The 23,988-nt window shown below is 39.9% G+C and overlaps 1 protein-coding gene across 5 annotated transcripts in view; it reads left to right on the forward strand.

Annotated features, from left to right (window-relative positions):
- ECPAS (Ecm29 proteasome adaptor and scaffold) overlaps nt 1–23,988 on the forward strand; it is a 110,855-nt gene that overhangs the window by 10,514 nt on the left and 76,353 nt on the right. For 4 of the 5 annotated variants that reach the window (XM_061163436.1, XM_061163435.1, XM_061163433.1 and 1 more), the window contains 2 exons: nt 14,446–14,576; nt 23,370–23,486. In XM_061163436.1, coding sequence (XP_061019419.1) covers nt 14,446–14,576; nt 23,370–23,486 — 248 coding nt within the window. Of the gene's footprint in view, nt 1–14,445; nt 14,577–23,366; nt 23,487–23,988 lie in introns of those variants that run through there. The other variant, XM_061163437.1, reaches the window with a different exon arrangement.

Below are 23,988 nucleotides of genomic sequence, written 5' to 3' on the forward strand. Positions count from 1 at the left end.
TTAACCAGCACACATTTGACTTTTATGCAGTCTGACCTCTTGCATAGTGTGTATCATCTCCTTTAAGCCAACTTTCATAATCTGAACTAATCTTTCTGCTCATCAGCTTACTAACACTGATTTCTGACTGGGCCTCTGCCAGCGACTGTCTCTGGGGGAAAGGGCCTCTCTGGGGGTTGGGAATGTCTGTGGGCCTCAGTGCATCTGGAGTTTGGCGCACGTTCATTAAATCTAGGGTACAGGTAAGCACTGCTGTTTCTTCACTTGACCCAGACCTGCCAAGCCAACAGATTTCTTCCACCCCACCCTCCTTGTGTGTGGTGTTGCAGGGGTCGGTCGGGGGACGTGAGGGGCTGTGTGTGTGAGCAGGGGGGCATGGCATTGCTCTGGGCTGTCACGGCTTGGCAGTGGGCTTCAAGTAGCCTGAAACACACATGGCTAGGACTTGTGAAGTAGCTGAAGAAGAAAGGCCCCTTTTCGCTTCCCTGGAAAGTCTAGGCACTAGTGCATCCCGATGCAGGGGTTTCCACACGGGAGTATCTGCTTGGGCCCTGGGGGTATTTAAGACTGGTGGGTTGGGGAACAGGAAGACGGCTTGTCTGATTGCCTTGGTTCTGGGGCGAAGGCGTCTCAGCAGGGGCTTTGTCAGCTGGAACCTCCTGCTCAGGACATCATTGCCTGAGGAGGTTCTTATCTACTGCCAGCGGGGTTCTTGGGCTGCCCTGGCTGGAGGGAGGCGACTACCACAGGCACCTTGGTGGATTATCTCCTTCTGGGAATGGATTCCACACACCCCCCCTCGCCTGTCTTACTATATTTGTATTTACTGCTAGACTCCTCGACATTTTCCTTTTAATACATTTGTGTTTAATGAGTTCCTTAAAAAAGAAAAGTGGGAAATGGGGACAAGCCTGTCTTTAAAAAACATAGAATTACATCACAGTTCTAAGCATTAATTCCCAAAGAAGTATCCTACTGACCTCATTTAGATTTTGCTAAGTGTTAGAGTGACATTTGGTGAACCAGAATGGTATATAGAAGTCAATAGATGTGAACTTGCTCAGTCGTGGCTGACTGTTTGCGATCCCATGGACTGCAGCCCACTGCAGGCCCCTCCGTCCATGGACTTTTTCAGGCAAGAGTGCTGGAGTGGGTTGTTATTTCTTTCTCCAGAGGATCTTCCTGACCCAGGGATCAAACCCAGGTCTCCCACATTGCAGGCAGATGTTTTAGCATCTGAGCCACCAGGGAATTTCAATAGATGATGTGGACTGTAACTACCAGTTAGTATTTGGTTAGATTTTTAAATTCTGGTAGATTGATCTACCAGAAGAGATTGAGTGTTACATACAAAATCTATATTCCAGCTAGGGCGTCCTTATTCTTTGTAGTTTTAGCCTTTATCTCCTAATTGCAGAGATTGTCAGAGTCCAGAGGGACCCGCCGCACTGCCCACCTGCACTCTATCATATCTAAATTTTGTGAATTTCTTAGTTTAATTTAACTTAATGCTTTTCTTAGCTTCCAGGCCCTATTTCTGAAAAAAGGTGTTTTGGTTCCACCCTTGTCAGTTTGGACATGAAACCCATGTGTCTCACTGATGATACACACATACACAGAGGCACAGACACACACACCCTTGTCAGTTTGGACATGAAACCTACGTGTTTCACTGGTGACACCCCCACACACACAGGTACACACAGACACATACACACACCCCTCTTTCCCCAAGCATTTCAGGAATTCACTTAGCTGTAGAGCAGCTCTTAACTCTTAGATGTAGTGAGTCATGGGGAAAGGCCTTGACTTTCTGCCCTTTCCTGGTCTGTCCTCCCCTTCCATCTTTCTTTTTTTCTCCTATCCTTCTCTTTGTGATAACTACTGTACCCCTCCTTATTTGGAGCAGAACAGATCTGTCACCTTCAAACCGTCTGGATTTCTCTCCACCTCTTCTTTTTTTAAAAAAGCCTTAAGCACTTGTCATGATATTAAAAACATACAATCTCTTTCCCAAGAGATTCTGATGTCATGTGTTATGAATTGCTCCCAATCCCCTCCTTTCCTTTACTGCAGATGTATCAACCTAAATAGCTTTTCCAATGCATGAGGAATTAATATTGCATACACCCGACAGGTATTTGAGCAGCTTCTTTCTGTGAGGCACTTAGTTAAATGCTGAGATACCAAGAGGCTAAGTCAGTGTCTCAGCCTGCAGAGTTCTGGAGATGGATGAGCAAATGAGTACTGTCATGTGGAGGCACACCTCGCAGAGCTGTACGGTCTTGGGAAGGAAGGTTGGCAAAATGTACAGCAAAAGATAACAAGTGCCAGGGGAGATGGAGAAAAGGGCTTTGAGAGTTTGTTGAGCCAGAATGGGATGTGTACGTGTGAAGCATGTAGTATTTGAGCTGGACCTCAAATGGAGAAGAGTTGGGTATGTGGAGATGGAGAGATGGTCAGGAGAGGTTGGGAGAGTATTCCTGTATGAGGGACTTGGTCGACAAAAAGAGTTGGGCAGAAAGAATACTTAGAAAGAATGCTTAGGTGGCACACCTAAGCAGCTCTTGGAGTGTGGACGGCTGGTGGGGAGTAATGTGATGCATGGTCGAGAAGGTCCTTTGTGGCTGGACTGGTCCACTCTTACGAAGGACTTCCTGTCTCCTTTGAGATTCACCCCAGGCATATGCTGCTTGTTCTAGCTGCTACTTACTTTTTTAATGTCCTTTTTTCCCTAAGATTTTTTTTTTTTTTTTTTTTTGGATGCAGACCATTTTTAAAGTCTTTTAATCTGTTACAATATTGCTTCTATTTTATGTTTTGGTTTTCTGGCTGCAAGGCCTGTGGGATCTTGGTTCTTTGACCAGGGATTGGACCCGCCTCCCCTGCAGTGGAAGGCGAGGTCTTAACCACTGGACCACTAGGGAAGTCCCTTTTAATGTACTTTAACAGAAGTAGATCTGTTTTTTTTTCCCCTTCTTGGCAAAGACCGTCCATTTGCGTTTGGACCCAGTGGTATGGTGAATTTCCCCGAGGGCTTCCCTGGTGACTCAGTCAGTAAAGAATCCATCTGCAATGCGGGAGGCCTGGGTTTGATTCCTGGGTTGGGAAGATCCCCTGGAGAAGGGAATGGCTACCCACTCCAGTATCCTGGCCTGGAGAAGAATTCCATGGACTGTATAGTCCGTGGGGTCTCAAATAGTCAGACACCGCTGAGCAACTTTCACTTACTTATCAGGTGGTAAGATGGTGTAAGCAAAAATGGGATATTTACTATAAGGAATCAGGGAGTCTTGTGGATGTAAGAGGGGCTCTCAGGAGGGGTTTGGAACTAGGAATTAAAGGTCATCTAGTTCTTCCAGCTTGTCTGTGCACCTGAGGAAGAGATGAATGAGTCAGGGGCCATTCCTGTCACACTGGCTTGGGTCAGAGTACAAAGTCATGTTGTACATAGTTGTCTAGCAAGGCTTAGCGTCATCCCCGCCCACTTTCTCCGCCTCAGCCTTGCTGTAATTTAGCATATCAGAAGGAGCATTGCGTTTGCAGTTGGACCGGGAGTTTGAATCCTAGCCCTGCCACTTCCTACCTTTGTAGTCTTGGTCAACATTCCCAATGAATTCTAGGCTCTGTTTCCTCATCTGTAAGTTGAAACGAATATTACCTACTTCAGTAAATGGTATTAATACTTTAGAGGGAGGTAACTGTGTTCTGTTGTGCACTTGGATGTTAAAGACCTTGGTTCAACTTGTGGCTCTGTGTCATTAGCTTTGACCTTTGGCAAGTCAGTCAGGATCCTGAGCCCATTTTTTTGTCTGCAAATGAAGACAATAGCTGCTCACCTCACAGTGTTTTTCTGAGGCTAAACGGCCACATAAAACTACTTTTTGACTGTAATATATTCACATATATGTGAAGCAGAAGAAATTGAATACTTTTAGGGAGTCTGTTTCCTTGTGAAATTCTATTCTAGTCTAGTGTATTTCAGTGGTAACTTGACAGATCTTTCTCAACATATCCAGTAGTGTTGGATTATTAATTGATTAATGATGCTGTGAACAGTGGTCCACGTATTCTCAGCTTTCCCTTTCAATCTGAGCTTCCACTTCAGGCTTCTCAACCTTATTTATAATTTAAAATTTGCTTTCACATTCAGAAAAAAAAAATAAAGTTGTTTGTAGAGAATTTAAACAAATGTAAAGAAATCTGAAACCTGCCCCCCTGGAATAACCATTTTTCTCTTCTTGAGTCACACAAATAATTCATGCTCATGAAATACTGATAAATTAGTAATGACATAGAATTAAACCAGCAAGCCAGAAAAGAATCCTCTGAAATTCCACCACATAGAGATAACTACTACCTTAAATATAGTCTTGCCCTGGTCCTTTTGACAGTAATGCTTTTCTTGCATACTTTCTAAGGAATGTTTTGATGTGCAAGTTGTCATGAAGAGGTGATTCATTTAAGGAAAGTGAGTTATTGCTTTTTCTCTCTTTCTCATTTTTTAAAAATATTTTTTCCTTAAGTGACGATATGAGTGAAGGCCACCTTTTATAATTCTATTAGAAAATAGCGTTTTTTCCCCTGACTCAGAGGCCAAAATTATATTTTATGGAGAGATATGAAGAGTGAGTGATTTATCTAGACAGTTTTATTTCTCAAGGATAATGATATATTTTCAGAAGTATCCATGACTAATGGTAGATAACAGTGAAATGAAGCCCTTAAACTTTTCCTGGTTATTTCTTCCTTGAGGGTTAGGAGGAAGGAAGATCCTTTCTTTCCCTTTAGCTGGAGAAATTAAAGACAGGTGAATAATAAGAATCAGAGAATTACTTAATGAAAAGTGAATGAATGTATTTATTCTTAGTAGATTTTTTTTCTTACATGAATATTATAGCTGATATAAGCTGAACTGAAAATTGTTTATTTGGGGATTTAAGAATCTCAGTGTTTCTGATATGTTTCCTTTGATACTAAGTCTTTTTTAAAGACTTTTTTTAGGACAGTTTTAGGTTTACAGCAAGACTGACAGGAAGGCACAGAGGTTTCCCGTATGCCCTTGCCCTATGCACAAGGATGAAGCTACACTGACATTTCATAATTACCCCTCTTCTGAAGTTTACACCGTGGTTGACTCTTGGTGTTGTGTATTCAGTGGGTTTGGACAGATGTATAATGGTACATATCCATCGTTGTAATATCACAGAGTATTTTCACTGCTCTGCAACCCTCTGTGCTTGTCATATTCATTCCCCCTCCCCTCCTCCTCCCTGGCGACTGCTGGTCTTTTTACTGTCTCTTTTTGCAGAACGTCGAATGGTTAGAATCATAGTGTGTGGCGTTTTCAGATCGCTTCTTTCACTTAGTAATACGCCTTTAAGGTTCTTCCATGTCTTTTCATGGTTTGACGGCTCATTTTTGTTTAGTGTTGAGTAATATTTCATTGTCTGTGTGTACCAGTTTATTCATTCACTTGCTGAAGGACCTCTTGGTTGCTTCCAAGCGTTGGCAGTGAGGCTGAGTGAATAAAGCTGCTGTCAACATCTGTGTGCAGGTTTCTCTGTGGACACGTTTTCAACTCCTTTGGGTAAACACCAGGGAGGGCAATTGGCGGATTGTATGGTTAGAGTGTTTAGTTTCCCAAAGTGGCTGTGTCAGTTTGCATTTCTAACAGTAAATGTTACTTTTGTTCTCCCATATTCTTTTAAGGCTCCTTTCAAGTTTTAAAATTCTGTAGTTTAAATTTCTTTAACCTTGAAACATGGATTTTTTTTTAAAAAATTTGCTCTGTTATTTTTCCTGAAAGAAGTATATTTTTCCTGAAGAATATTTGAAAAGTACATGAAAATATAAAGAAAAATTACTGATACATTTTCTTTTTATATAGTATCATAAAACAATTATTATGATATGTATGTATATTATTTTTTAACATAATGAAATATTTCAAGTATGAAGAAAAATATATAGAATAATCTTAGAAACAGTTACGTCCCCACTCATCTTTGTTAGATCTGTACATTTTTTGCTGTTAGCTTCAGGTCTTTTATTTTTTAATAAGACTAAACATTACTGATAAGATTCAAACTCCCTGTGTTACCCCATACAAATTTTCCTTTTTTTTCCTTTTTTTCTCTCCTCTCCCCTTCCCTTCTCTTTTACCTGGAGCTTGTCATTCCTGTGCAATGTATATCATAAGCAATACACACACACACACACACTGTTACAAGCTTGACATAAGTGGAATTACAATGTACATATCCTGTAATTTGCTTGCTTTGTTTGATCTTAGTTTTTAAGATATTGCTATGTTGGTCCATGTGACATGTGACTCTTGCGTATTTTCATTGTTGTATGAGCCTGCCACATTTTCTTTATTTTCCTGTTAACTGACATTTAGGTTGTTTCTGTTCTTTCTTTCATTTACTGACCCCGTGGCAATGAACAGTTTCTCTCTTTTAAAAGTTTTTGTGTATGTCTTTATTTTTGGCTGCTCTGGGTGCTTGCTGCTTTGCACAGGTGTTCTCTAGCTGTGGCAGGCGGGGCGTTGTCTCTTGTTGCGGTGCGCCGGCCTCATTGCAGTGGCTTCTCTCGTGGCAGAGCCTGGGCTCTCGGCACGCAGGCTTCAGTCATTGTGGTGCAGCCCGTGAAGCCTTCCTGCACCGGGGATCCAGCCCGTGTCAACGTGGCCTGCGTTGGCAGGTGGATTCCTAGCCACTGACACCAGTGAAGTCCCGGAGCAGTTTCTTGGAGGTGTCCTGGTGCTTGTCTCTCCCTGGGAGTTTTCTCCAGGACAGTGATACACAGGGTGTGGTCTGAGGCCTGGGGAATGATGTCTTGCAAATAGGGCACTCATGGCAGAATGTAAATCAACTGTCACTGTTATTTTATTTAACATGTCTTATGCTGGTAAGACTTTCCCAGTGAAGGAAGATGTGTTCCTTTTCTCTTAGAGGGCTGGTGGACTAGTTTGACTAGCCCTGCTCTAGAGTATATTCCCCCGGAGTAGGGTTGCCAGGTTGAAGGGATGTGCCTGTTGAGCTGCATTGGAGACTGCTTAACTAGAGACTTGTTGCTCGGAGATTGTATCAGTGTACACTGCATGAACACTGAGCCTCAGTTCCTCTTGGGTGGTTTCCAGTCCTTGCCAACATTTGAAGATTTTTTCTAATGTGAAGTGAAAGTTGCTTAGTCGTGTCCGACTCTTTGCAACCCCATGGACTATACAGTTCATGGAATTCTCCAGGCCAGAATCCTGGAGTGGGTAGCCTGTCCCTTCTCCAGGGGATCTTCCCAACCCAGGGATCGAACCCAGGTCTCCCGCATTGAAGGCAGATTCTTTACCAGCTGAGCCATAAGGGAAGCCCATTTTTCTAATGTAAAAGGTGTGAAATTGTATCTCCTTATTGTGTTAATTTTGCATATTCCTGATCAGTGTGATTGAGCATCTTTTTATGTGTTGTTAAATATATGACTCTCATCTCTGAATTGCCTGCTTATATTCTTTGTCCATTTAAAAAGTTTGAATTAATTTGCTTTTCCTTGATTTGTAGGAGTTTTTAAAGTATGCTCTGTGCTCAAGTTCTTTTCATTTAAAAGCACTGTACCTATTTATAGCTTATTCTTTTACTTTATGGTGTGTTTTATGATATTTTAAAATCTTAACCTGTTAGCCTTTGGTGCTTTGTACTTGAACTTTAGCGTTCCCTTTTCAGTTTTCTCTTAAAAGCTTTAAAATCTTGCTCCTTACACTTTTATCATTTATTTACCTGCATGGAGTTTTTAAATTTTTTGTTTTTAATACAGGCAAGCAAATTTTTCCAGTTCTCCCTGACTAGTCCATTTTTTCTTTGCTTCGTTCTTATGACCTCATACCAGTTTTCTTCCTGTTTTTGTGTGGTGCCTGTCCTTCCGTTTCTCAGACTCTCCTTCTTCCATCCTTAAGTGCTCTTGTCTTGAGCAGGCCGTCCCAGGCCTTTTTTTTTTTTTTCTCCTGCAGATACCATACATGTGTGCTAAGCATGAACACCAGCCTCGCCTCTTTCTTCTCTACTCTGTACCCATGCCCACCAAGCTCTGGCACACAGTAGGGTTTCGATTCATGCTGGAATGAGTGTGTGAGTGAATGAGTGAGCTAGGCAGGGAGCCTGCTTTACAGGGTGAAGGTAGCAGGGTGCTGGGCCTGGGAGGAGGAGGAGGGAATCTGGAGGAGCAGGCAGGAGGAGGTCACTTATAGGTTGACACGTATGGTCTTAGCTTCTTATTCATAGTAATGAGCTTTCTCTGGTGTTGTTTTCTGACCTTTGAATTTGTACATTTTCCCATTGTCACGGGTTCCACCTGATTCTGGCAAATTCTTATGACCTTCTGGTGATTCTCTCAAACAGGGCTCCTTGTAGAAGGTGCGGTGTACGGGGATCCTGCCCAGTAAAATACAGGTCATCGTGGTAGACAGTTGCATGGGTGGTGGTTGTTCAGTTGCTCAGCCGTGTCTGATTCTGTGACCCCCATGGATTGCAGCATGCCAGGCTTCCCTGTCCTTCACTATCTCCTGGAGCTTGATCAAACTCATGTCCATTGAGCTGGTGATGCCATCCAACCAGCTCATCCTCTGTTGCCCCCTTCTCCTCATAGGTAGGCAAAGGTTTTTAGACTGAACGTCAAAAGACCCTGTTCTAGTTCATACATGGCTGTAAATCACCTCTGTGATCTTAGGTGACCTTAAAATTCACGGTGCTTTTGAGTGTTCAACAGTCTTTCAGTCCTCTCCAAGTCGAGTAGAAACCTTTCTTTGTGCAAGTTTCAAAACAGATTTTTCTTCTTGACTTGGGCAGTAGTTACATAGGTGTTTATAATAACTCATTAAATTACATTTACATCTTGCACACATTTCTAAATGTTTTATTTTACAATGAAGGAGATTTTAAAAACCCACAAAACACACAAAAAAGGGCTTCTTTACATCCCTCATGAGCCAAAAAAAATTCAAGTTGTATTAAAGACTTGGATATAGAAAGGGAAATCGTAAGAGCTAGAAGAAAACACAGATAAGTGTGTGTGTGTCAGAGTTGCCAGGACCACCCCCAGGCTCCATGACTTGCCTGGGATTCACAGGAGTACACACTTACTCGTACTCATGGTTAATACTTATTACCATGAAAGGATAAAAAGCAGCAGTCTGGAGGAAGCCAGGTGCATGCTTCTGAGAGTCCTCTCCCAGTTGAGGCACGTGGGACATGAGTAATTTTTCAGCAGTGAGTTAGGACAACTCACACAAGTTATGACAACACGTGTGAAGTGTTGTCTGCAGGGAAGTTTCATTAGAGACTCATTACTGAAGGCTTTTATTTGGTGCTCTTCACATTGGCACCTTCTGCCTAACACATTGCAAAATTCCAGATTCTCAGGAGGAAAGCATGTGTTGAGCATACAGCATATTGTTTGCACAAACAGTTCAGACACTGCGAGTCAGTCTTCATCAGCCCTGGCAATGGTGGGAGCCCTCCTGAAATCCAAGCTTTCCTGTGGCGGCCAAGGACTGGCCTGGACTGACAAAACCGTGAAAGGACAGCAGTCTCAGGCCCGCTGTGTTAACTCTTTCCTGTAGAATATAATATTTTTATAATCTTAGAGTTAAAAAGGCATTTCTATGCATGGCTAGAAACTCAGAAGCCATAAAATGAAGGGACGGTACATTGATATTTTAAAAACTTAGATATGACAAGAAAAAAGTCTCTAGGCATACTGGGAAAAAAGCATTTTAATATATGAGGGAACAGGCAGAAATTTTTTCAATATTATAAAAGCTTTTAGAACTTAGAGGGTCAAAAGAATAAGGAAATTCACTGAAGAAAATATTTTGAATGACCAATAAATATTTGAAAAGACACTTTACCTCAGTAGTAACATATATATGAAGCAATAGTGTGGTTCTTTCTCATCTATCATATTCAGCTAAGATGGATTACTTACAATCTTGGTAAGATTGATTAAATTACTCAGTGTAGGCAAGAAAATAGGGAAATTGGTATTTACATGTACTGCTAGTGGTAAAACGGATCATAACCTTTGGAAGGGCATTTTTCCAGAATCTCTTAAACTTGACACTCCTACACTTTGCCCCAGTAGTCCCATCTCTAGGGTTTTAGCTTCCAGAAACCCACCCAAGTGCACAGGTACGCAGGATAAAGATGTTCTTTGGAGTACTGTTTGTGGTACTATAAATCTGGTAATAGCACACATAGTTGAATAAATCATACTACTTCTAAAGTTGCTATTATCAATTTGATCTTTAGTGCCGAGTGACTGAACGGGACTGATGGAAAGATACTTAAAATTTTATACATATCTCAAGTTTTTTTTTTCCTAGTGTAATTCTTTTGATATTAAAACCTGACCTGAATGGATGTGAGGTTCTTTATAATTGACTATCCCGCATAGTAAGACATATTCATCTGTCTTACTGTAGAAATCTGAATGTATCTAATTATAGGAACTGCCCTAGAACACACAATGTGGTTAGGGTTATTTGAAATACAAAGCATATGTACTTTATTTTAATTAAAAAATCTGAAAAGTCCTGAAACATGCATTACTCCATGTGTTTGTGTTAATTAAAAGGGAAAAAAAAAGGCAAATTGTAAAATAGTATATGTTATATTCCAGTTTTTAGGTTAAAATAATATTAGTGTATGAACAGGAAAAGATAATAGTTCAGAATATATTCCCCACATTGAACAGTGGTGATCTGAGGATATGGTGATGTCTTTAATTTACTCCTAAGTGAAATTAACTCAGTATAGGTTTGAATAAGAGGAATAACATCACCATTGATGGAACTTGCTCTTGACTCTAGAATAATGTCTGTCATACCTCAGATGCTTTGGTGATGACCTAGAGGATCTCAATTCCTACAGCTGAACACTAAGTCCTTGCAAAGGGTGAACTTGAATGTTAGATTCCTCTTGAATTTTCGGAACGTTTGGTTACACTTCTTGTTTCTGAATAGACACGTCTGGGGTTAGAGGCCTGATGCGGACTGTCACTCTCCCGGGGCTCAGCGTCCAGGGTCGAGAGGAAAGGCACAGGTTCTCCTCCTCTTGTGCCTCTGACAACAGGATTCAGCCACCATCCTGTTACCAAATATTTTCCCCTGTTTTTGTTGACGTTGTAGGCTGAAAAGGTCAGTGGTCGATTACATCTGCATTTTTATTTACTTTCCTTTTCATAAAGTTGAACACGATTGATGGTGGTTTATTGAAAGTACTGCTGTTACTCAGAATGATGCAGCAGTGTGACCCTGACCTCCTCAAAGGGTGTAGAGGCGCTGGCTGTTCCTTAAGAGGGCTCGACTTCTCTGACAAGGACCCCCATGTGATGTCCAGCGCCCTCTCTTTCCATTCCCACATTCCCATCAATAGCAGTTTTACTGTGTTGGGATGTTATCTTTTCCTTTCTAGTGAGGGAGAAACTGCTGGGCATACAGAAAGTGAAAGTGAAGTCGCTCAGTCGTGTCCGACTCTTTGTGACCGCATGGACTATGGCCTACCAGGCCCTTCTGTCCGTGGGATTTTCCAGGCAAGGATACTGGAGTGAGTTGCCATTTCCTTCTCTAGGAGATCTTCCCCACCCAGGGATTGAACCCGGGTCTCCCGCATTGTAGACAGACGCTTTATCATCTGAGCCACCAGGGAAGTCTTGGGCATACAGAAGCAGCACCCAACTGATTGTATGAAAAATGAAAGGGACCAGATGTCACTTGATTTTTTTTTTTAAGCCTTTGGCACAGATTCTGCAGATCAGTTTCTTATGAAGAATCTAGCTCTGCCTTCTTCCGCAGAACAATTCTAAGTTTCTGTAGCTAAAATCTGTAATTTCCACTGCCTGAGATCTCTGAGGCGCTGAGGCAGGGCAGAGACACCTTACCTCTAACTTCCACATTGAATCCATTGTCTTTAAGAGCTACTTTTATAGCAGTGTTTCAGCTACTAGCAAACAGAAGCATTCGGCCTGCTAACCTCAGAGTCAGCATCTGCACCTCTCCCCCATTCCTTCCTTTACTGTTTTAAAAGCTGAACTTGAGACTTTATTTGGATGTCACCAGTTTTTCCACTAACGTCCTCTTTCTGTTCTGGGATCCAGTCCAGGTTGCCACACTGCATTTAGCTGTCACGTCTCCCCAGACTCCTCTGGTCTGTGACAGTTTCTTAGTCTTTCTATTTCATGATCTTGAAAATCTTGGGCAGTACTGGCCATGTGTCCTGTGAGATGTATTTTGACTTGGTGTTGTTGGTTTGTTTGTGTTATTCCTTGTCTAGATAGAGGTCATGAGTTTTCGGAAGGAATACCCCAGACGTGAAACGCCCTTCTTGTCACATTTGGGAGCCTGGTACCCACCATGGCATCACCTGGTTAAAATAGTGTTTATCCAGTTGTACCACTGTGAAGTTAACGTCTTCTTCATTCTCTCTTCTATTCTTTGGAAGCAAGTCGCTAAATCTGGTCTACCCTGCTGGGGTGATGGTTAGAGGCAGGAATTAAGGTCTGTCTCCTATAGGAGGAAGTATCTACACATATATTCATTGAAATTCTGTAAGAAAGACTTACCTCTTTTCCTCCATGCATTTAACCATTCAGTCATTTATTTATATCACTGGGTCATGTAGATTTCTTTTATACTTTGGGTTAGAATCCAATGCTGTGTTATTAGTTCCTCAGTTTGTTCCAGCCTTGACTGTGATGGAGTTCTTTCAGGGTGGTTCCAGCATCCTTCTGCCCCATTCCAGGCCCCCTTTCCTATCTGGCCCCCTTTCCTTTCTGCAGGTTGCTTCAGGTCCACCTGGTTTGTTCTCCACCCTGGCCCTGGAGTCGGACTCCTTTGCCTGGAGAATGGTTTTAAAAACTAAGGTCTGGGCACTGGGGGTGCGTGTTGCTACTAGCTTGTGCCAGGTTGTCATTGCCTCTAGGCTCCCCGTGGAGATACATGTCTACGTATCTATATTTATGTATCTATATCTTTGTGTGTGTGTGCATGTATATATATATATAAATCTTTCTCTGAAAATTATTGTGGAAATTTCAAGTATGCACTAAAGCACAAATTCTCAGTATCTATCCCATAGCTTATACAGTTATCAACTAATGACCAATCTTGGTGTCATTTGTATGGCTTCTCCCTATAGCTCACCCCAGCACCCCCAATTATTTATTTATTTTAAAATGAGGACCTGACTGAAGCCATGACTATTTTTATTTATTTTTACTTTTTGAAATAATTATATGTATTTAAGGTGTACAACGTGATAACTTGATACACATATACATAATGAAATGAATAGTTCCGTTAAGCCAATTAAAATATCTTTCTCACAGTTGCCTTCTATTTTTGGTGAGGTGAACATCAGAAATTTACTCTTTCAGCAGATTTCCAGTACATCCTCAATTATTTGATGTAAATCTAAGTTGCTATGTTATTTCACTAGTAGATATTTCAGTCTTTATCTCTGGAAGGAAAGAACTCTTTTAAATTTTTAAAATAAATTTTAAAGTTGAGGTATAGTAGATACAGTAGAAAGTATGAAAGTGTAGAGCTTGTGACTTTTTATAATATATATCTTTGTAATCACCACTCAGAATGTGAGATGTAGGATATTTTCAGCCCCTTAGAAGGCTCCCTAATCACTACTGATCATTTTTATAAGAACCTCTAAAAAAATAAACATAACCACAATACAATTATAACATCTAAAAAATAAACACTAATTAACAAAAGTCAAATATCCAGTCATTTGCCATTGGTAAATTCCCCTTTTACCTCTTCCCTCCCCTGCAGTGTATTGATTGAACAGATGGAAACTTTGAGTGTGTTAGTTGTTTATTCTGTGATAACCCAGTTATCACAGACTGGGTTTTGCTGAAAGCATCCCTATGGTGTTAAGATGTTTCTTTCTCAGTGGCTTTCTTGGTGGAAATTTATCTTTCACAGTCTGTTTGGCTAATTCCAGTAGTAGTGGGCAGTGATTCTGTCTTTGCAGAAATTTCATCAGTAAGATGGTTTCACCAAAGACCAGATCACTGGTATCTGATTAAAGTTCTCTTTCCTGGCTCTCTTATCTAAAAGATTTCCTAAAAACCTTTGTATCTTTTCTGGTATCCCCATCCTTTAGAAGCACTGAATAGTTTTGTGAGTAGCAGAGAAATTTAGCTGTTTTCTTCCCTTCTAGAGGTTAAATGACCAGGACAGTTCTAAGACAGGATAATTAGCTAGTAAACCTTTTTAGTATTGTTTGACAGTGGGGCCAAAATCATCCGTATACAGGGCTAGCTATGGTTAAAGTTCTGACTGAAAGATCTGCATATAGAAAAAAGGATTAGGCAAGAAAAGTGATTAGTCTTGGTCCTGTTTGATTTGCTAAGTTCTCCTTTTTTCTTTTTATGTTTTAGATCAGCTTGAACGAGTCTTTTTACGACTTGGACATGCTGAAACAGATGAGCAGTTACAGAATATCATATCTAAATTCCTTCCTCCTGTTTTGCTCAAGCTGTCCAGCACCCAAGAAGGCGTGCGCAAAAAGGTAAGCATGCTGGGGCTGTTGCGGGGGGATTAAATGGGGAATACATGGATGGATTTTATGAAGTGAGTTTTCTGTTTCCATTATTGAAATCTAGCTTCCTGAACCCAGTTGAGGCCTTTCACAAATGGACAGTAAGTCCATAACCTCCTTCCATGATTTCAGAGTACCTTTGGAATGCTTAGCACAGCTACTTTTAGCTCCAATAAACTTGGCATCAGTACTCGATGATAATAGTTGAGATAATTGTTCTGGAATGTATGGAGGCCTGATCTAAAATCCATGCTCTTGAGTCCAGTATGAAAAGTGGTGGTTGTTCAGTTGCTAAGTTGTGTCCAACTCTGCGACCACATGAACTGCAACACGCTAGGCTCCTCTGTCCTTCAGTGTCGCCTGGAGTTTATTCAGATTCCTGTCCGTTGAGTTGGTGATGCACTCGAACCATCTCATCCTCTGCTGCCCCTCTTCTCCTTTTGCCTTCAATCTTTCCCAGTACCAGGGTCTTTTCCAGTGAGTCAGCTCTTTGCATCAGGGGTGCAAAAATCCTCTCTAATCATTGGCTGTGAATATGAACTTAATTTAAAGGGATTCCTGAGGACCAGGGATTTCCTGAAGGGAATGGCAACCCACTCCAGTATTCCTGCCTGGAGATCCCACGGGCAGTCATGGCGTCCATGGGTCCATGGGGTCACAAAGAGGCAGGCATAACTGAGCAGCTAAGCATGACAGTGAATATGAACTTAATTTAAGGTAAGCAAAAGAGATGTTTTTAAAAGCCAGGCACTCTTGCATAGCTCCTGTTTTAGGATTTTTGTAAAGAACTATACTAAAAGTTGCATAACTGTGACATCAAGATGTTCTTTTTTAACCTAATGTTCTACAGGGAACATTTGGACTCTTCAGTTTAAAATAGTTCATTAGTCTTCCCGTGTATTTATACTAGACTTTTGGGTTTTTGATCTATCATCAGATTTCATCCCTTGGGCCACTCTAATTGATTGGCAGTGACCTTCCTGGAGGTCTGCCCTGAGAGGGATTTTGAGGCCCAGTTTGAGTTCAGTGGAGAAAGAGTATCTTTTAAGAATGTCTGTTCTGTTTACAGGAAGGAATAGGACATTCTTGTCATATATTAATATTTGACATGCCCGTTGTTAATAACTGCTTTGCTGAGATAGATATGTGTTTGTCATTTTCCTATTTAAAACTCTCCTATGGCCTTTTCTTACCCTCAGAATAGCAAGATATAAAAGGCCTTCATACATTGGTTTCTGTTTCCTTATTTAGTCTCATCATTCATTTGGCAAATATTTGCTGAGTACCTTTTATATGCCAGGTGGTAGGAGTACCTTGGTGAAGGAAAGAAACGTCTAGTTAGGGAGACCAGTATTAAACCATCAGGCAAATAGAGTTAAAGTTGCAGTCGGTGCTAAGATGGAAAAGGATCCTATGAAAGAATATATTTGGGGACTTGATTTAAGTTAAATGTAGGGTGTAAGGGAGGCCTCTGCGATGTGTAGAAAATAGCCAGGCGCAGAAATGGGAGACCAGTAAGGGCAGAGAAGGCCCTGTGCAGAGATTTGGAGCTGGAACTGAGTGTAAGGCTGGCAGGGAGCTGAAGAGGGCCACAGGGCTGCTCCCAGCGCATCAGAGGAAGGGGGTGGGAGGTCAGGCGTGGGGAGTCCAGCGGCAGTTTGCCAAGGGGGCTGGTGACTGTGACACCATCGCTCTGGCTGTGGGGTGGAGAAAGACTTGCAGGGGAGACAGGAGAGGAAAGGAGGAAGTTTTTGTGTCAGTCTAGGCTTCTAGGCTGAGTATTTTCAGTAAGGTGTTTTTTTTTTTTTAACTTAGGGTTTTTACATTTCCTTGTGTTTTTATCTTTTATAGAAAATCATTTATCTCTAACCATCTATATGTTGGGTTGTATATTGTTCACCTCTATCATACTGTTTCTCTTAATATTCTTTTACCATTCAAGTGGAGAAATTCCATTCTTGTTTCTCCTTTTTTTTGTTACTACCATTTTTTTTTTTTTAAGGAGAGAGAACACCTTTTTTAAAAGAATTTGCAGTCTTTTTTTAAAAAAAGTACTTGTTTGTTTCTTTGACTGCATCGGACCTTCTTTGGCATCATGCCGGATCTTTCGTTGTGGCGTACAGGCTCAGTGGTGCTGCAGGCAGACTCTCTCTAGTTGTGGTACCTGAGCCTAAGTTGCTCTGGGGGATGCAGGATCTTAGTTCCCTGACCAGGAATTGAACCCTCGTCCTCTGCATTGTAAGGCAGATTTTTAACCAAGGACTTACCAGGGGAGTCTCAAAAAACAGCTTTTAGATTTTTTTAAAAGTGTATTTTTCTTCTGTTTGTATTTAAATTATTCCTTTTTTTGTTTTCCTTTAGTATATTTTTCTCACGTAAGATTTCAGTTTATACAGTAATGATAGAGGTTATTATGTGCCAGGAAAAATGCTAATAACTTAAATCCTCACAAGATCATGTGAGGTATAAATATGATTTTCATTTTACAGACGAAAGTGAAACTTGGCATGCTTGTCACTTGTTTAAAGTGAAAAAAAAAAAAGAAACAGAACCAAAAATGGCTTCAGCTTGAGGGTTTCTTTTTGATTACTATTTTGGTTATACTCCTTGGGCTTCCCTTGTAGCTAAGCTGGTAAGGAATCTGCCTGCACTGCAGGAGACCCCGGTTCGCTTGCTGGGTCGGGAAGATCCCCTGGAGATGGGAATAGGCTGCCCACTCCAGTTTTCTTGGGCTTCCCTGGTGGCTCAGACGGTAAAGAATCTATCTGCCTCCTTTGTGGGAGACCTGGGTTCGATCCCTAGGTCGGGAGGAGCCCCTGGAGAAGGAAAGACTACCCACTCCAGTATTCTGGCCCGGAGAATCTCATGGCCAGAGTGGCCTGTCAGGGTCTAGTCCAGGGGGTCGCACAGAGTCAGACACAATGAACGACTTTGACTTTCACTTATACCCCATTGTTATACTGATGAGCAGTTTTAGGTTATTTTATTTTTGACTTGACAGTTTATAAGAATATTGTTTTTAGTTTCAAATTTGTGTAAAATTTGCATGGTTTTATTGCATTCTGATTGGGAACCAAAGTGAGCAAATGCTCTAATCTTTTAAAGTATGTAATTTCTGATGTTCGTAAAAACTATCCATTAGATTAAAAAGAATAGTTCCTTTGTGTAGAATATGGGAGCTCAGTGTGTGGAGAGGCCACTCCGCACTGTTCTCTCGTTTCTTGAGAAGCCTGTCTTCTGGTCCTGTTGTAAACTGATAGTGAATTACAGTCTCCTGCTGCTGTTGTAATTATTCTGATTTTCTTTTTAATAATTTCACCTGGATGGCTTTTGGTGCACAAATTGAAGATCTTGTCTTTCTTAGTAATTTATAATATGTTACATACGTTTCTTGTCTTTTAAATGCCATTTAAGATTTTTTTCTTACCCTAGTACCTCTCCTCTGAGATGAGTATTGTAACCAGTGTTTTCCTTCCATGTAGGTTTGATTGGTGAATCTTTGGCTCAGCTGATCAGTTTAACTTTATTTACTTTGGCTGCATCTCTTCATCAATATGGTTGGCATGTCACTTTCTCTTTTTGAGGTTTGGATTGAGGGCATTTTACATCGGTCTGGTTATTAACCTTGCTCATCACTTGATCTGTTCTCAGTCTCTCCATCTCTCCCTCTTCTCCTTCCTCACCTTCTCATCCTGCCACACATTTTCTGTGTAGGCCTTTGATCACCTGTATTGTCTTAATATAATGATTAATCAGGCCAGTGTATCCACATTCTTAACATTTCAATCATTAATTTGTATCTGCATAAACAAAATGTTTTACTCAGTTACCAGCAAATAAATTATTTTATCTTGATCAGATTTCCTCCCTCTCCCTCTACCCTTCTATTTCTTACTTCTTTAGAAAGCACTGAGGATCTGGTGAGCTGTTTTGTGGTTGGATCCTGTCTGAAACTTTGAATCACTTACTATTGTTAGAATTCTAAGCAATATCTGCCTTTTTTCCTCAGTTTACTTATTACACTTGTTTTCTCACTGCCTCCTGTGTGTTCTCCAAGATATTTGTCAATAAATATATATATGTTAAAGATCTTTTCCAAAGAAGTCATAGCTTTCTTCTTTGTTTTTCAAGCTGTAGAATTCAGGAAAAAATATTTCATTTTTATATTTCATTGTGTAGCATGTCAGGTTTTTAGAAACTTGCTAATTTGAAAAAGGACCTTTGGAGCTTCTTCCCTGGAAGTTTGCCTTTGATTTTCTTCTCATATTCCAAATAATGCTGACTTTGATCTATTGGTGACTTTGTCTAACCTTTTTACAAAAAGCTTGAAGGAAATATGTGAACATGTATTTACTTTGAGTGATGAGTAGTACAGGTGATTTTTTGAAAACAACTTTGAATTCTGTGGAATATTGTGCAACTATTAACAAAGAATGAGTTAGGTCTAAATTAAGAAGCTTATATATTTTTAACTGGAAACAAAGCAGACATATAGCTCATTTTTGTAAAAAGTAAAGAAGTAAAATCTAAAGATGTAAATATGTTTGTAGAAGTTTATGTGACTGCAGAGAAAGATGTGAGGAAGAACAGTGGACTGTTAACACTGGTGTCTTCGAGTGGCTGTGAGTGGACTAGGGAAAAGGGATGATTATGACTTTTTTTGATCTGTTGTAATAAATGGGTTTTTCTATTATAATTTTAAAAAGCAGCAAAATAGAATAAAGTATTAAAGATATAATTATTGTGAACTTTGTTTTATATTATAAAATACCAATTTTATTTGCTTTTTTTACATATCATTTCTGTTGATACAGAGGTTTTGCTGTTAAGTAAGTGTGGAAACTTCTGGCCTAAGGGAAAAGAGATTTAACAGCTGAGATACCTGTTTACATTCTAAGCAGTGTGCTAGACTCTGACATATATTTTCATTTAATCCTCACAATGGCCTGTGAAGTGTTATCATTTGATTTCTGCAAATGAGGAAAAGTGGTTCTGAAAATGATAATAATGCAAAGCATTAAATGCCTATGTGGTTATTGTCTCTCAATTCATTACAACTTACTTAACAGCTCTGCAAGGTATAGAAGCTCATGTTATTCCCATTTTATCGAGAAAAAAGCTGAGGCTCAGAGAAGCTAAATAATTAGCTTTGTGACACATGAGAGATAATCCCAAACTAAGTAATTTCTGCCAGGCTTTGCCTCCATTTGATGGCAACCACGTTCATTCTTTCACTTACGTATGAAAGTAAATTCAGTACATGAAGGGTGAGTGAATGAGAGGTGGGGATGAAAGAATGGCTGAGAGCAGTAACATAATTTGCCTGCATGTTGTTTTGACTCCGGGCTTCCCTAGTGGCTCAGCTGGTACAGAATCCGCCTTCAGTGCGAGAGACCTGGGTTCGATCCCTGGGTTGGAAAGATATCCTGGAGAAGGAAAAGACTAGCCACTCCAGTATTCTGACCTGGAGAATTCCATGCACTGTATAGTCCATGGGGTTGCAAACAGTCGGACACGACTGAGTGACTTTCACTTTATTTTGACTCCAGGTGGTGGAGGCTTGATGTATGTTTCCCTTTTATTTGTTTTGAAGTATTAGATACTGGGTCAGATTTTTAATTATTTTGAAATATGGCTATCTGGTCAGACTTTCATGATTTGTACAGTCCTATACTTATACTAATACCTTTTGCAAATAGAACCAATATAATAATTGGACTTTTGGTTATTATGTAATTGTTAATAAAAGATATAGATATTTGTCACAAATCTAGAATGCAGTTACAAACATTATACCTTTTTTTAATCATAAAAATAAGACTCATATAAAAGCAGAGTATTTTTTAGTAAAAACTTATGTATAAATAGTTTCAGCATGTAAAGATTTATAGTCAGTGAAACTAGGAGTTAGTTCCCGGCCAGGGATTGGATTTGGGCCATCTCAGTGAAAGCTCCTAGTCTTAATCACTGGACCAGCAGGGAATTCACAAGAGAAATAAGTTTTAGATTTCTACTGACATATCATTAGAGTACATTTCCTGTTTTAAGGAAAATGAGATATGTTATGTAGAATTCTATTTTACATAAAATTAAAACTGACCACTGCTGGTGGGAGTGTAAATTAGTATAACCACTTTGGAAAACTGCTTGGAAATATTCTAAGGTTTGTCATATGTATACTTCATGACCAAGCATTTCCAGTCCTGGGTTTATATACAATAAAAATGTTTATACTTGTGCACCAAAAGACATAACTAAGAATGTTCATTGTAATTATTCCTAATGGTCCAAACTGGAGATAATCTAATATCTATCATGATGGAGGAGAATGGATACATTCTGGTTTTTTTCCTAGTAGAGCAGTAAAAGTGAACCATTACTGTGAACAACAACATGGATGAGAATCAGATATAATACAGAATGAAAAACACATGAGTTCATCCTATTCTGTTGATATAAATTTAAATCTGGTATTAGAAGTCAGGAAGAGGCGCTAGTGAGTTGGGTGCAGGAACTTTGTACTTCTGGTATTACAAAAATGTGTTTCCTTTGTGAAAATTTATTAAGCCATACACATTCTTAACTTTGCTTTTCAGCTATATGTTATACTTCGATTAAAAAGTTTACTAATGAACAAATGAATTTAAATGAATGAGTAATACGAACTGACAGAGACAAAATATTATACACCCATGACTAATAATTCTGAGGCTTCCTGACAGAGGTTAACTGTTGTTGATTTTAGCTGGGGGAAGGACTGGTACAGTGGATATCTTGATTTTTATGAGTTTATAAAGGGTTCCAGGCAGTAGATAATCAAATGTGGGAAGTGAATCAATATTTAAGGTGATAATATTGCTAGAAGAAAATTAAGTAATTAATTGACTTAAAATTTTAAAACTGTGATAAATAAGAGAGTATGTAATTCTGGGCACGATTGTTTATCTCCATCAGTGATGATTTTCCATTGGGTCCTTATAGGAATCAGCCTAGCTTAGATTGTCGGAGGAGGTCTGTTTCCTTTGGCCTGTCTCCTGACTTTTTCCCCTGTCATCCAGCTGAATCACAGATCTGGATGGGCAGGAGGTTGGGTGAGGTAAGCATGGTAATGTAGAATTCTCGGTCTTTGCAAAGTCCCAGGGTCCTGAGAGTGTCTCACAGTGACAGACACTTTAGATGAATTGAGCTCAACTGTCAGTGTGTCTTATAAGGTTGAAAATACGGATCCTGGAGTCAGATCTTGACTGTGCCACTTGCTGTCTCCTCGATCAACTGGGAGTGATAATAGCACCTCTCCCAGTGGTTTTGAGAATCAGATGAGACAAGGAAGGCAAAGTGCTGTTCTGCATGGAAACTGCTTGATAAATGTCAGCTATTTTATGATTATTATTATCACTTGTTTAATGAATATTATTTGATATGTTATTCTTAAAATGCACTTATTTCATGATTGCTGTAAATAACTGAACTTTTGCTGTGAACATCCCTATAAGCTCTTCTTAATACTTGCTTTGAAGCTAGAGCTCAGATTCCAGAAATGATGGAGAATAGTGTAAGCTGTGCCCTCTGGAATAGTCTCACTTTAAATTCTTGAGTCTTTAGTTAAGGCTTTGTAAAAATCTTATATCTCAATGCTCTTTTCTTAGTTAGATAAAGTGGTGTTATCCCACTTTTATAGTAAGACTGGGGTCATTTGACATGAGCCTCTGTAGCTTCCTTTCTTCCCATGAGAATTGTTGCTTGTTGACCTCGGTCTCTGCCGTCTTTTCCCACGTAAAGGAGAGGAAGCTTGGTGTTACTTACTTTAAACTCTTAATAGAATCAGATGATCTTCAGAATAAAGTAAAAACTTCTCAGCATTTTACCCAAATCCTTTTATAATCTAAGCCCCACTTTTATCTCTTACCAGTCTATGTTTCACTCAGATAGAGCGCACCGTGTTCGTTTAGACCTCTTATTCCTGCTTATAACTGACCTTCTGCTTGGAATTTCATCTGCTCTTTAGGACCTTGTTTCCTGTCACTTTCTCCTTGAAGTCCTCCTTGATCTTGGCAGACACATTTTCTTCTTGAAACTCACAGTACCTTGAATGTTTCTCTTTCTGTAGTACTTTTAGTTAGTCTATAGGGGCTGCTCTAACAGTATACCACCGACCATATGACATAAACAGCATTTATTTCTGACAGTTTTGGAGGCTGGAAGTCCATGATCAAAGAGCCAGCATGGTCAGGTTCTTCATCAGGAACTTTTCATGGTTTACACAGGGCTGTCTTCTTGCTTTATCCTCAGATGACAGAGAATGGAAGAATTCTGGTATCTTCATCTCCTTATAAGGGCATCCATCCCATCATGGGAACTCTACCCTCATGACCTCATCCAAACCCAATGACCTCCAAATCACAGTGGGGATTAGGGCTTTGCTCTATGAATTTTGGGAGACACGGATATTCAGTCTGTAGCATGGTGTGTTGCAGTCATTTGCTCACCGTCTTCTGGGGGACTGTGCCTCAGTACAGGCCTCTGTGGAATCTCAACTTTAATTAACTTAAAGGACATTGTGAAATGCATTGCCTAGTAAAATTCTGGTATATGGATTCTTGGGGATAGCATTTTGGAGCAAGATTCCTATATTCTATACTCCCTTTCTGGGATGCCAAATTTACATCCTTTACAAGAAAAAAAGTAAAATAGGTAATAGTTGAGAAATGAATTTGTTTTTAAAATATGATCAAGAATTTCAGTTCATGCCTTCCTCTATTTTAGGTAATGGAACTGTTGGTCCATCTGAATAAGCGCATAAAAAGCCGCCCCAAGATACAGCTCCCAGTAGAGACACTGTTGGTTCAGTACCAGGACCCCGCTGCAGTCTCCTTTGTCACAGTGAGTATTGTCTGACTTACAGGACGTTTTCTTTCATAATGTTTTGTAGATGTTATCAGTATATTGGCCAGCCTAGAATTTCATCTTAGACTATTTCTAAATAAAACATGAGATGTTTTTCTTCAGACGAACACACTGTTTTTCCATTGAGTATTCACCTGGAGGAAATGGTAGGAACAGGTTAATGCATGGCCGTTTTACAGAGGGCGAAGGAATGTTGATGTAGTGATGTGTCAGGTATGTTGATATATAAAAGAATGATTGATTCTTAGTAAAAGATTATGAGACGTTGGTATGAATAGAAAGAGAAGGGTTATGTAGCATAGAATAAGTAAAGGATGATATAAGAAGGAAAAAAAGGTAAAAAGGAAGAGATAGGAAGGCTGAACTAAAAATAATATATTTGATATATATATTATATATTTAGAAAGATACTCTTTTTAAAAGAGAGTAAACTGGGGCTGGTAAGAAATATTCCTATTAAATGTTCTCTCATGAAAAT

The sequence above is a fragment of the Dama dama genome, chromosome 16 (genome assembly GCF_033118175.1).
Source record: "Dama dama isolate Ldn47 chromosome 16, ASM3311817v1, whole genome shotgun sequence".
Taxonomy (NCBI): domain Eukaryota; kingdom Metazoa; phylum Chordata; class Mammalia; order Artiodactyla; family Cervidae; genus Dama; species Dama dama.